This window comes from Lutra lutra, chromosome 8, assembly GCF_902655055.1.
Source record: "Lutra lutra chromosome 8, mLutLut1.2, whole genome shotgun sequence".
NCBI classification, from domain to species: domain Eukaryota; kingdom Metazoa; phylum Chordata; class Mammalia; order Carnivora; family Mustelidae; genus Lutra; species Lutra lutra.
In genome coordinates, this window is record NC_062285.1 from 97,449,075 (window position 1) to 97,462,631 (window position 13,557).

The following is a 13,557-nucleotide window of genomic DNA, read 5'->3' on the forward strand; positions in this document are numbered from 1 at the left end:
TAAACAAGGGGGTGCTTGGGTGGCTCAGCTGTTAAGAGCTGCCTTCAGCTGAGGTCATGATCCTGAGGTCCTGGGATCGGGCCCCATATTAGGCTCCCTGCTCAGTGGGAAGCCTGCTTCTCCCTCTCCCACTCCCCGTGCTTGTGCTCCCTCTCTCGCTGTGTCTCTGTCAAATAAATAAATAAAATCTTAAAAAAAAGCAAAAACAAAAAAACAAGGCCAGTGCAAAAAAAGAGGTAGTTTAGACCCCTTCGCTCTTTAATCCTACTTTTTGGTTTAAAATCTGGGCTGGGTGACAATAGCAGGATTGAATGCCATAGCTGCCTGTCTCTGTAATGGATGACAAATATAAAAAGGAGCAGGACTTTAAAAATTATATTCTGTATAGGGTGTTGCTTCCTTTGTTGTCTGGACCCCAAAGTCTTCAGCAAAACTGTCAGTTGTGGACACACCTCTAAAACACTTGTAAGGATGTTTTAAATTTCAAAAATTTGTAAGTTCACAAAAGAGATTGATGAAAAATTAGAAAAATCACAATTTTTATAAAACTTAAGGATAGGGGCGCCTGGGTGGCTCAGTGGGCTAAGCCTCTGCCTTCGGCTCAGGTCATGATCTCAGGGTCCTGGGATCAAGCTCTGCATCGGGTTCTCTGCTCAGCGGGGAGCCTGCTTCCCCCTCTCTCTCTGCCTGCCTCTCTGCCTACTTGCAATCTCTCTCTCTCTGTTAAATAAATAAAATCTTAAAAAAACAAAACAAAACAAAAACTTAAGGATAATTTTTTTAAAGATTTTATTTATTTATTTGAGAGACAGAACAGGGGGAGAGGGAGAGAATGAGGGAGACACAGACTCCCTACTGAGCAGGGAGCCCAAGGAGGCAGGGCTCCATCAGAGGATCACGACCTAAGCTGAAGGCAGATGCCGGCGGACTGAGTCATCCAGGTGCCCCAAGCATAAACATTTTTAAGTATTTGCTTTCAAATACTTAAAATGCTTTAAACTCTTGGGACAATAAATAAGAAGTGTCCTTATTATTTTCAATAACTATCCCCAATAATACCAGGTAGAACTTCTTTTTTTCAAAGGGATGTCTCCTTTCATGATACCATACATATATATCTATGATTTTCAGCCACTTTATTAAAACATAACAATCTAAGATAAAAGAATCAGTCTTGCTAATGTGAAAGCTTCAACCTTTAACTCAATTTGAACCTCTTCTCCCCTTCTTCCACCAACCCACCAACCCCAATACAGGTAAAGCTCTAGAGACTTGGAGGAAGTAGGGAAATATCTGGCTCTCAGACACCTGTTTTTCCTCTCTCCTCTAGATTTGGTGCCCTTGTTTATGGCAAAGAGAAGGACAAAGGAAAGGTAAAAAACTTCCTTACTTGAAAGAGAAAAGGGCAAATGTTTTCTTCCTTGACTGGGTAAGAATGCAATCTTCATTGACTGGATATTGATAACTTCTATGTGACAGTGTCCATAAGCTGTGTTCCAGCTTACTGGACAGCTTTCATTCTCCTTGCTACAATGTTCCCTCTTGCTGTAGTTGGCCCTCATACTGACAAAATGGCTCAAGCCTTTCCTGGGATATGTACCACCCATAGGAAACTTTATTTTCTTGCCACACTAAATGATGTGTATAGGGTTATTTCCCTGCTATCCTGGTGGCCTCTCCGTCTATCACTGTTTAAATCCTCTTTCTCCTCCTGCATTCTAGGAGATGAGCAAGTCCTGTGGCTAAGCAAATGTCCAACAGAGACAAGATATGTGTCTCCCCATTTTAGAAATCCAATCCTTAGAAGTGATTCTCTTCAAGCACTCTTCACCCCAACTCTATATTAGAAATAGCTTGTCCATAAACACTGCTTTCTCCAACAGCCTCCTTTCTCTGTCTTTTTGTTTTTTGACTAAGACTGGATAAGAGTGGTAGTGGTGGTGGTGGTGCTGGGCTGGTTGTGACACTCAGTTAATACTGTGGGGTTTTTAAAAGTTATTTTAACCTACAATGTGGAACATTGTTATAATGTATCTATATAAATACTCAGTTATATATTCTATGATGTAGCTATATAAAAATTCAGCTATATATACTATATAACTATAGTTTGTTGTGATTATCAAATGTCAGCCAGTCCTTGCTTAATATATTGGTAAACCTTACACTTAAGTGGTAAGAGAAATAGTTCTTATTTGGTCCTCCTCAAAACAACTGTGATACCCAGTTCACATCCCATGCCAGTTCCTTACAACAACATTGATGGTGGAGAATCCTCAGTCTCAGTCTACAGGAATCTAAAATTCAAGCCGTTCAAGTATTTTTTTAAATGTAGTTAGATAGTTCATGGTTTTGTGAGGCATTAAGTCTTAAAATCAACTTAGGCACTTTGAGACACATGTATTAGCATATTAAAAATTCTAGCAAATGTTGCAATAATGAAACTTCTTTTACTTGGTTTAACTCAGCATTCCCTGTGCTTAATTTACAGTGGAATCGTTTTTTTTTTTTTTCCCCCACAGAGTACTTCCCAATATCTCATGAAACTAATTTAAGGAACCCAGTTTGGATCCTTCTTCCCTCTCTTCTTTTTCCCTTTTGTAATTTTTGTGTCCACAAGGAACTACACATATCTATAAAGTTCTTCAACTTAAAGAAGTATAATATGTATGTCTGTTGTTGGTTCATTCAAAATAGAGGCTTTTTCCTTCCTCTGCTACTACAGTAAGAGTTAAAAAAAGAAAGAAAGAAAAAGAGAAAAAGGATTCCTCGGCTTTTAGCAGGAAAAGCTAGCTTTTGGGTTGAGGCTGCCAGAAAAGGTCTTCTCTCCTATTTAGAAGTCTTATGCGTTAATATTTCTTTTGATGCTACACTACCAAATTATCTCCTCAGTAGTAGTGGCTAAACTTGTAAGTGATTAACTGGCTGTTTCTCTGGGTTCTGCCATTTAACTGTTCTATGCCCACTTATGTGGGTTATGCTTAGGAAGACTGATTTCCTAATTGTAGGCTGTTTCACTAAAAGGAAAAGAGAAGGTATGGAGATAATATTTTTCTAAGATCACCAACATCACCAAAGGTTTAGCAGATAGCACAACTTTTAAAATCTAGAAGGTAATAGGAACTACATTTATTTACATTGATGAAATACAAGTGTTTTATGAAATATGGTGTATGCTTATATTCTAGGCAGTTTTTTATTTTTTTTAAAGATTTTTATTTTTAAGTAATCTCTTAAATGAGAGCAAACTTACACAACCTGGAGATGAAGAGTTTCATGTTTCACCAACTGAGCCAGCCAAGCACTCCCCCTCCAGCAGTCTTTTAAAAACACCTTAATTGGCTGATTATAAGTTCTAGCTGCTTCATATAGAACTGTAAGAAGTAACTTCATACAAAGTTACTTGAAAATTATTGTAAATACTTAGTAACTACCTTCTTGTAAACAATGTCTTTAAAAAGTCATGGGCCTTTTAAAATCCTGTTAGTAATTGTAGAAGAGATGACATCACAGAAACTGAAAGATTAGCTAATATGTTTATTTAAAAAACCCCGCTATTTTAAAAAATAGTCTTACAGTAGCAAAGTATAACATAATCACCACTGATGCTATGAAATGTAATAATTTAAGAATGCTTCATTTTCCTACTTCACCTATTTTTATTTCTCAACAGAAAACATATTAACAGCCAGCTAGCACATTTAAGATTTAGTTGTCTTTTTAAAATTTTTTATCTTTTTAAAGATTTTATTTATTTATTTGGCAGAGAGAGAGAGAGAGATCACAAGTAGGCAGAGGGAGAGGGAGAAGCAGGTTCCCTGCTGAGCAGAGAGCCCTATGCGGGGCTTGATCCCAGGACCCTGAGATCATGACCTAAGCCAAAGGCAGAGGCTTAACTCACTTAGCCACCCAGGTGCCCCTGCTGTCCTTTATTAAAATGGCTCTTTATATTATCTATCATTTTCTTGCATTTTCCCCTTTCAGATGCTGCCTTAATAATTAGCTTCTCTATTTAAAATTCTTAGATTACATGTAGTATTTCACATAAAAATATGATTACAGCAACTTCTATTTTGTGATTGTCTGCCTCTTTCTACATTATACTAAGATTTACAAAGATCATCTCATAAAAAAATTTAACAACCCTGAAAGGCATGGTAATAGTTTCACATAGAATTTTCAGGTAACAAAACTGAGGCTTGGAGAGGTTAAACATCTTGCCCAAGGGACCTCAGCTTGCATGTATTTTAGTTGGATAAAATTCCAGCTCTGAACTATTCTAAAACCCCAAGCTCTTACACTTTGCTTTTCAAATCTCTGGTGATTCAGCAATATTCTCTTGAATATTTATGATTTCTTATCAAAAACCTTTAGTTTTGAAATCTCATTTCAAAAATAACTTAAAAATATAATTAGACTTTGGATCACAGGGAAGACCATTATATAAATACATACTTTCACCTGATTTGAATGCCAGGTTTCTATGTTTGTAACTGAATTAGAGCCAAGCTATAAACTTAAATTGCCCTGGGATATAATAAAGAATAAAAACAAACAAATGAATGAAGCATACATGCCAGGTAAAGGTCAAATATTGTGACTGCTTGGTTCTGGAACAAAGATTTAAAAAAAAATCGTTTAACAGAGAAAACTGGTGGGAAACTTGAATCATCACTTAGTAATATAGGTATTCCAAATTAAAACAAATGTGTGCTGTATTACTTTGTAATGACTTACAATGATGCTTTAGGCTCAGCAAAACAATACTGTTTCTTTTCTTTGTTACACTAAAACTAATGTTATTAATTTCAAATATTTTAGTTTAATTTCTATTATTTCTGGTTTAAAAGTTAAAAAAGAGCCATCAGCACAGATTTACACCAGGTTTTCTTTCTATGTTCACATAGCACATATTAGGGTAACTTTGTAATAAAAATAATTTATCATATTGGGACTACACAAAAATTCTTATGTGTTCCTCTATTATTCAAGATTGAGCAACAGTACTATACAATCTGTACGGCTGGTGCATAATAGGACTCACAATTGTTAGTTGAACCAGAATTTTAATTATCTATGTAGGTTCTCCATATTCATTCATTTGACTGATTCAGCCAAGATATCTTAGACTTTTTCTCATAATAAGTGCTCTGAACCCACAGAGAGGTTTTTTTAAAGTCCAACTTTAATTTTTGATGGTTTTACTTATCTATCTATATCTTTCCATCTCTCTCTCTCCCTCTCTATCTGGCAGGTTCAGCGTGGAGCCCAACGAGGTCTTGATCTCAAAAGATCAAGAGTTGGAGGTTCAATCAAGAGTTGAAGGCTCAACTGACTAAGCCACCCAGATGCCCACCCACCAGTGAATTTCAATGGTTCTTAAGACTTTTTCACTAGGGAGCACTTAGAGAATCTTATGAAATCTATGGGCTCTTTCCCCACCAAAAAAATAAAATAAAATAAATTAAAAAAATATATATATACTAACACACATACATATATATTACATATATATTATATATACACACATACATATGTGTGTGTGTGTGTGTGTGTGTATAAAATACACAATATTATAAACTACATTTTTTTTTAAAGACAGAACAGGCTGTGAAGGTGGAAATAATCTGTATAATTGAAGGTAACCTTTCTTAGAATCTCCATTCTTCATCTGTACAGTGTGAATACCACCTATCCCATGTTATGCAGCTTAGGGAAATAATGTAATTACGATGCTTGCAGTTTAGTGGATGCCAAATTAAGTGGTAACTATACTGAACAAGACAATATTGACCTCCTATTTTATCTCTAACTACTGTTTGAGGTTTTCTTGTGCTGATTGGTTTGTTGCAGCTATTTTCTAGTTTCTAAGGATCTTATATTCTTCCCATTGGTTATCTTATTTATTTGGTTTTTCCTTTTAGGCTATCTATTTTTACAGATAGTGATCCACAAAAGCACTGCAGGGTAATAACATCTTTAATGTTTGGGTCAAAATACTAAGCAACTTTAACATCATTGTGATCCATTCCAAAGGTGATGAATAATAAACGGTAATTCAATATAAGGATAAGGATATTTGAAGGTCAAAATATGGTTCACAAATTTAAATTGGATAAGATCTGCTACATACATATGGCATACAAGAAAGCGGAGGAAATGGTACTATTATACCTATATCACATAGTTTGAAAATTACATGATAATAAAAAGCAGTGTGTGGCATATAACTGAGAATCAATCACATTCGAAGAATGAATAATAAATGGATACCAAGTCAGAACAGAACAATATATTCTGATGAGAAAGCATTTATTCTATTTTCCTCAAAACCAGTCATATTAAAAGCATCCTTTTATGTTTATATCTGGAACAATTCTATAAGGATACAAAAAATTTATGGAGTTCAAAAAGTGCCATGAAAATAATGCAAAACTTTGAAAACAAAATTATGGGAGAAATTCTTATATAGTAAACCCTAAGGGACTATCCAAATTCTTTTATTTTCATTGTCCTTTTGTATTTTTAAGCATCAAATATTTCATGAAATGTACAGGTAACCAGTTGAAGATAAATTTTTTTGTGTTTGAGATAGTCACTGTGGACATCACTATGAGGTTTCACAGAATGCTTAATTTTGATCCTCAAGTAGTAGAAAATGTTTTTATAACTAAACAGTAACCTCAGACTGTACAGAATATCTTCAAAAGAATATGTACAATGCAACATATCCCCCTCCCCAAATTATGGCATTATTAGAGATGCTGGTTATTTATCAACACAATGACTCATTTTAAAGATTTTATTTATTTATTTGTGTGAGAGAGAGCACACACCTGCATGTGTGCACTCATGGAGAAGGGGTCAGAGGAGGTGGAAGAGGGACAAGGAGACTCCACACTGAGTGCAGAACCCCATGTGGGGCTCTATCTCATGACTCTGAGACAATCACTTGAGTGGAAACCAAGAGTCAGATGCTTAACCAAGAGTCAGACACTTAACTGACTGAACCACCCAGGCACCCCTCACAATGACTCATTTTAGAATTGTGAGTGCTTCAAGTACAGTATGTTCTAATTTTTAAAAAAAGATTTTATTTATTTGTCAGAGAGAGAGAGAGTGAGCGAGCACAGGCAGGGAGGAACAGCAGAGGCAGAGGGAGAAGTAGGTTCCCCACTGAGCTGGGAGCCTGATGAGGGACTCCATCCCAAGACCCTGGGACCGTGACCTGAGCCAAAGATAGACATTTAACCAACTGAGCCACCCAGGTTCTCTAGAGGGATGAGTCATCCCTCTTAACTTTTTTTTATTAAAATATTTTATTTATTTGAGAGAGAGAGGGAGAAAACAGGAGTGAGGGGGAGGGGCAGAGGGAGAAGCAGACTCCTTCCTGAGGAGCCTGACATGTGGCTTGATCGCTGGACCCTGAGATCAAGACCTGAGCCAAAGGCAGGTGCTTAACTGACTGATCCACCCAGGTGCCCCTGTTCTAGTTATCCCCCCCCTTTTTTTTTTGCTAGATTTTTAGATCTTATACTCTTATTTTATGCAATTTTTAAAAATAAGCATAGAAGCTGAGTTAATGATCCCGTAACAGTTTTCATTAGTTCTACTGAATTTGTCAGAGACTGGGAAGGTGAGCTAAAGGCTTATTCCCTTCATATTTTGAAAGGTTTCAGAGTTGAACACTAGTATATTTAACTTGTTGCTGAGTTTTCCTAAACCTTGGCAACTTAAGGCATGCTGGTATATATATTAGTTAGTGAAATATTTATTCCTCTTACTGAACAGACTTGTGACAACCATTTTGTTTAAATGAAATTGGTATGGGGGTACCTGGGAGGCCCAGTCGGTTGAGCAACTGACTCTTGGGTTTTGGCTCAGGTCGTGATCTCAGGGCCATGATATGAGGCCTGGCATTAGGGTCTGCTCTCAGCAGGTAGTTTGCTTGAGATTCTCTCTCCCTCTCCTACTCATCCTCTAAAATAAATCAATTTTTAAATATAACTGGTATCATGGGAACTCACTGAAAATATCCAATACAGTTTTTGAGAACTAAATTAACTCCTCACATTTAACGAGGTAACTGAGTTCCTTTATAAAACAATGTTTCTCAATTATTAACCAAGTTACTTTTGATTAAAAAAACTACTGTTTCTGATGTAGACAGAAATTGTGTGATTTTTGTGCCAGACTTGACTGTTTTCAAGCACTGTAATGTGTGATGGATGGTTAGAAACAATAATATATAAAGGTTTCTACTTAACTCTTTCAGGACTAAAATATATATATACCTATATATATTTTAAAGTAATCTCTACAGCCAACATGGGGCTTGAACTTACAACCCGGAGATCAAGTGTCACATGCTCCACTGACTGAGCTGGCCAGGTGCCCCTGAACCACACCTCTCTAAAAAAATCTTCTCCTTGTTATGATTTTGTCAGCACTCAGTACTGTGGTGGTCCAAATGTAGGTTTATATACTCTTTTGTTCACTTCTCATACTTTTGCAGCATACTTCACACATTTAGTCCTGAAGGGGTTTCTTTTACAAACTCTGTGGGTATAACATTTATTAGCAAGATAGAAAACTGAGCAAGTTTATACCATAGTTTTATAGAAAAAAAACCCTGCTAAAGTCTATATTTCATCCATGAACAATTTGCAGTGTGGGCATTTTCAAGGAATAAAAATAAAATCCAAAAACAAAAAGGCAATGTAAAAATTTTAGGTTAAATATAAAATAGTTCCTGAGAGCAAGATTACTGAATAGGATGAAATAAGTTGAAGTTGGAGGGAGGGGGATTTAGATTACTTTAGATTTAGATTGCTTCTTCCAGGACCAAGGTTTTCTTGGGATCTATATATTTTATAATCTTCACTTTCTTTTATACTGAATGTATTTTCACTTCAAGTTCCTCAGTTATAAAACAGATTAACATTCAGCATTGAATGGCTATCACTAAATCCATTACTATTAAAAAGCCCAGATAATTCTTTCATCAATTGTGTATATATACATTAATTTCATTCCTACTATCATTTCAGTACTTAATCCCTGTTTCTCTTTTAAACCAGGTTTCAGTTAATTTTTTTATTGCCAGGAAAAATGTATTGGCTGATTACATGTGCTTTAAATTGATTTACTATTATATATTCATTGAATCTTGAAACTTTTGGGGTATTTATTTTACTTTTTTAGGTGAAAGATACTTTTTAATTCATACATAGAGTAATTGGCATTATTAAAAAAAACAGCTTAACCATGCACTTGGAACATTTAATAGCTGATATAATTGAGTAAGCAAACTAAAAAGTATTTTGTTGATTCTTTTGCACGATGTGGAGAAAAAACTTTTATTCTATGTGATTTGAATGGGGAAAAATTACGTCTTTTTTAAAAAAAGACTTTATTTATTTTATTTATTTGACAGAGAGGGAAAGAAAGAGGGAGAGCACAAGCAGGGGGAGAGCAGGCAGAGAAAGAGAAGCCAGCTCCCTGCTGAATAGGGAGCTCGACTTGAGGTTCAATCCCAGGGAGGCAGATGCTTAACTGAGCCACCCATGCACCCCTACATCACATTAATTTAGAGATGATACATAGCTATATATATATTTTTTTTTTTTTTGATTTACAGATAATTTACCTTTGCAAGATGACCGTAGTGACGTTAGGTGATAAAAGTGAGTATTATAAAAGATATACTACAAATGACTTTTTTTTTTTAAAGATTTATTCGAGAGAGAGAGAGAGAGAGAGAAAGAGAAAGAGAGCGAGCGCGCGTGAGTGTGCACCTGCTTGTACACACAATGGGAAGGGGCAGAGTCTGCTAAACAGACTCTGCGTTGAGCGCAGAGCAGAACATGGGGCTGGATCCCACGATCCTATAACCCTGAGATCACAGCCTGAGCCAAAACCAAGAGTCAGATGCCAAACCGACTGTGCTACCCAGGTGCCCCTATTTAACTTATTATTATTTTTTTTTCCCTTTTTGGTGCTGACTAAACCTTGAGAAAGGATTGATTGCAGTGACTTATTAAAAACCATCTATCAACATTTCTACATTCTGCATTTTAAAGCACTCCAAAATCTGCCACCTTATTCTATATAAATTCCACTAGCCTCCTTCTGCTTATCTTACTCTGGTTCTAGTTCCTGGCCCATGCTCATTTCTGCTTCTGAGCTGGCCTGAATTGTGTTGTGTCCCCCCCAAATTTATGAGGTACTAATTTGCAGTACCTCAGAATGTGATTGTATTTGGAGACAGTAGCTTTAAAAAAGGTAATTAATGTTACATGAAGTCATATGGGTATACCCTAATCCAATATGACTGGTGTTCTTGTAAGAAGGGGAAATTTGGAAACAAATGTGGGGAGAATACATGTAAACTTACGAACAGACCCATCTACAAACCAAGGACAGAGGCCCTTGGGGAGAAACCAACTATGTCTCAGACTTCTAGCTTCCATAACAGTGAGGAAATGAATTTGTTTAAGTACCCAGTCTGTGGTACTTTGTATAGTGGCCCTTGCAAATACAATCTGCCTTTGCTCATGTTAGTACCCTCACTGAAAATGTCCCTTCCTTTCATCCACATCTAATCAGTCATTCAACATGGAATTTAAACAGCCACTTGGTGAAATTATCCCAGACACACCAATCTTTTTTTTTTTTTTTTCCTGCTCTAGCAGAGAACTTAGTCTGTACTATAGATTTTAGCAGTTCCTAGCACATAGAGTAGTTGCAAGGATTTCAGGTGTTAATATAGGTAAAATGCTTACAATGGTGCCTGGCATGTAGTGAATCTTAAGTGTCTGCTACATCTGTTGCTGCTATTACTATGTCTTAATTAGAAGGTAAATCACACAAGAATTGGTAATTATTTGTGGGACTTAGGGCAGAAGAAAGAATAAAAGATATTAGGCTTGGCAAATAAGTATGTGGTACTATTGCCCCAAATTATCCACTTATTTTTATAAAGAGAGAAGTAGCCTTTTAATTAGTATTATACACAATCTTTATTCAATGGAAATCAAAAAACCATTAAACAGAAATAATAAAATATAAATAGCTGTAAATAATACTTCTGCAAGGCTGGATTAACCCTTTGTCCATATCATGTTGGATCTTTGGGAGACTTAAAATTTTCACAGAACTGGAATTACAGTTGACCCTTGAAGAACAAAGGTTTGAATTACACGGGTCCACTTAAACACAAATTTTTTCAACAAATATAGTACAATATTTTGTACTTATTATTCCTTATGATTTTCTTAATATTTTTCCTCTAGTTTGCTTCGTTATAATGCAGTATGTGAAGCATATAACATACAAAATATGTTAACTATATTATCAATAAGGCTTCTGGTCAATAGTACACTTTGAGTTTTCTTTGACTATGCACGCAGGGGAGGGAAGTTAGGCGTCTTGCATTATTCAAGGGTTAAGTCTACATTTTAAAATGTCTCTTCACACTTAATGTATCATGCCAATAAAATTTTCTCCACATCATTTTTTTGAAGTTTTATTTAAGTAATCTCTATATCCAATGTGGAATTTGAACTTACGACCCTGAGATCAAAAGTCATATGCTCTCAGGACTGAGCCAGCCAGTTGCCCCTCCTCCACATCATTTTTAATGGCTGAATACTGTTCTATTATATATAGCTTAACCTACTTAACCAATATCCTTATAAACCATGTAATAATGAATACTCTTATAATCAAATTGTTACATATAGTCTTATTTCTTTATGATACATTTCTAGAAGAGGAATTTCAGGGTCAAATGCACATGCTCCTGGCTTCTGATACATACTGTTGAATAGCACTCTGGAAGTGTGGGGATTTATATTCTCAGACATTTAAGAAGCCATTTCTCTGAATCCTTGCCAGTATTATCAAGACATAAATCACCTATTAAAATAATACCTGAAGTCCAAATTAATGTATAACATGTCACTCAGAAGTTGGACTACTAAACCTTTTTATTACTCTGAAAGTGTAAGATTCTTACCTACATTTTATTTTTATTTTTTTAAGATTCATATATTTATTTTAGAGAGAGAGTATGTGTGCAAATGGGGGGATGGGCAGAGGAAGAAAAATTCATGCTGACTCCTCACTGAGCATGGATCTGGACACAGGGCTCGATCTCACAACCCTGAGATCATGACCTGAGCCTAAATCAAGAATTGGATGTCCAGGGGCATTTGGATGGCTCAGTGGGTTAAAGCCTCTGCCTTCGGCTCAGGTCATGATCCCAGGGTTCTGGGATCCATCCCCGCATTGGGGGGGGGTCTCTGCTCAGCGGGGAGCCTGCTTCCTTCTCTTTCTGCCTGCTTGCGATCTCTGTCAAATTAAAAAACAACAACAACAACAACAACAACAACAAAAACTTAAAAAAAAAAAGAAAAAAAGAACTGGATGTCCAACCAAGCCACCCAGGCACTCCTCTTACCTACATTCTAGATGAAGAATTTGAGGTCCATTAACTTACATAAATCAGACCACTACATAGTAGGAATTTCTGCCCCAGTTGTGATGCTGACTACTCTTCTGATTTGTCAGTATGCCTTCCCAATTGAGCTGTTTTTTTGTGTAATAGCCTTATCAGTTTCCCAGAAAAAGGTATACATCTTCATTATCCAGGGTTGGAAGCTAACATATTCCATTAGGTTAGCACTACTTTTCCTAACTGCTTCATAGCTTGGATCATGTGAAGGAAGCCTTTTGAGATATTTAAAAAGAAAAAAAGATTACCTAATCTTAGATAAGAATCTACTTCGTTCATTCATTGATTTATTTATTCATTGTCTCATTCATTTAACATGGCTTACTTCATGTCTACTTCACGTGGAGAATGCAGTGAGCAAAACAAATGTAGTCCCTGCTCTCATGTAACTTAAATTTTTAGCAGGATGAAGGGAACCAGATAATAAAGATAATGATAAATTACAAATGCTATTAAAAAACAGAATAAATGGTGAAAGGAGCTACTTTAAATACGGTGGCCAGGGAAGGCCTGTCAGAGATGATTTTGGAGTTAAGACCTGAAGGATGAGAATAAGTTAGCCATACAGACATAGAGAAAGCACATCCCAGGCAGAAAAAACAAACAAAAAAAAACAGCAAGTGCAGAGGTCCTAGATGGAGTACCAGTTAAGATTAAATTCAACTGAGAACAAGAGACCCCAAAATAGTGGCTTTAATAAGAGAGAAGTTTACTTTCCCCTCACATCAAAATCTGAACGTAAAGAGTGTAGGGCTGGTATGGCACTCCACAAGGGTCTCAAAGACTCAGGTTTCTACCAGCTTAAGATTTTGCCTAGAGCCCAAACTGACTGAGTTCCAGGCCATCACATCCTTATTCCAGGGTGCAAGATATTAAGAGGAAAAGAAACAAAGGACTGAAGATACATACCATCTGTCTTCTAAGGATGGTATTAAAGGAGAGCCACATGATGTATCTGCTTATATACCACTGGCTAAAACTACCACATGGCTACAGAGAGGCTAGAAAATAGTCTTTATTCTGGACAGCCATGTGTCCAC

At 36.2% G+C, this 13,557-nt stretch overlaps 1 protein-coding gene across 19 annotated transcripts in view; it reads right to left on the minus strand.

Moving 5' to 3' along the window:
* Positions 1-13,557, minus strand: part of LOC125107889 (uncharacterized) — a 199,417-nt gene that overhangs the window by 184,127 nt on the left and 1,733 nt on the right. The window contains exon 2 of one of the 19 annotated variants that reach the window (XM_047743361.1): positions 13,003-13,055. The exons of 17 other annotated variants lie outside the window; for them this stretch is intronic. In XM_047743361.1, the coding sequence (XP_047599317.1) occupies positions 13,003-13,055 (53 nt within the window). Of the gene's footprint in view, positions 1-12,403; positions 13,056-13,557 lie in introns of those variants that run through there. One more of the 19 variants, XM_047743359.1, reaches the window with a different exon arrangement.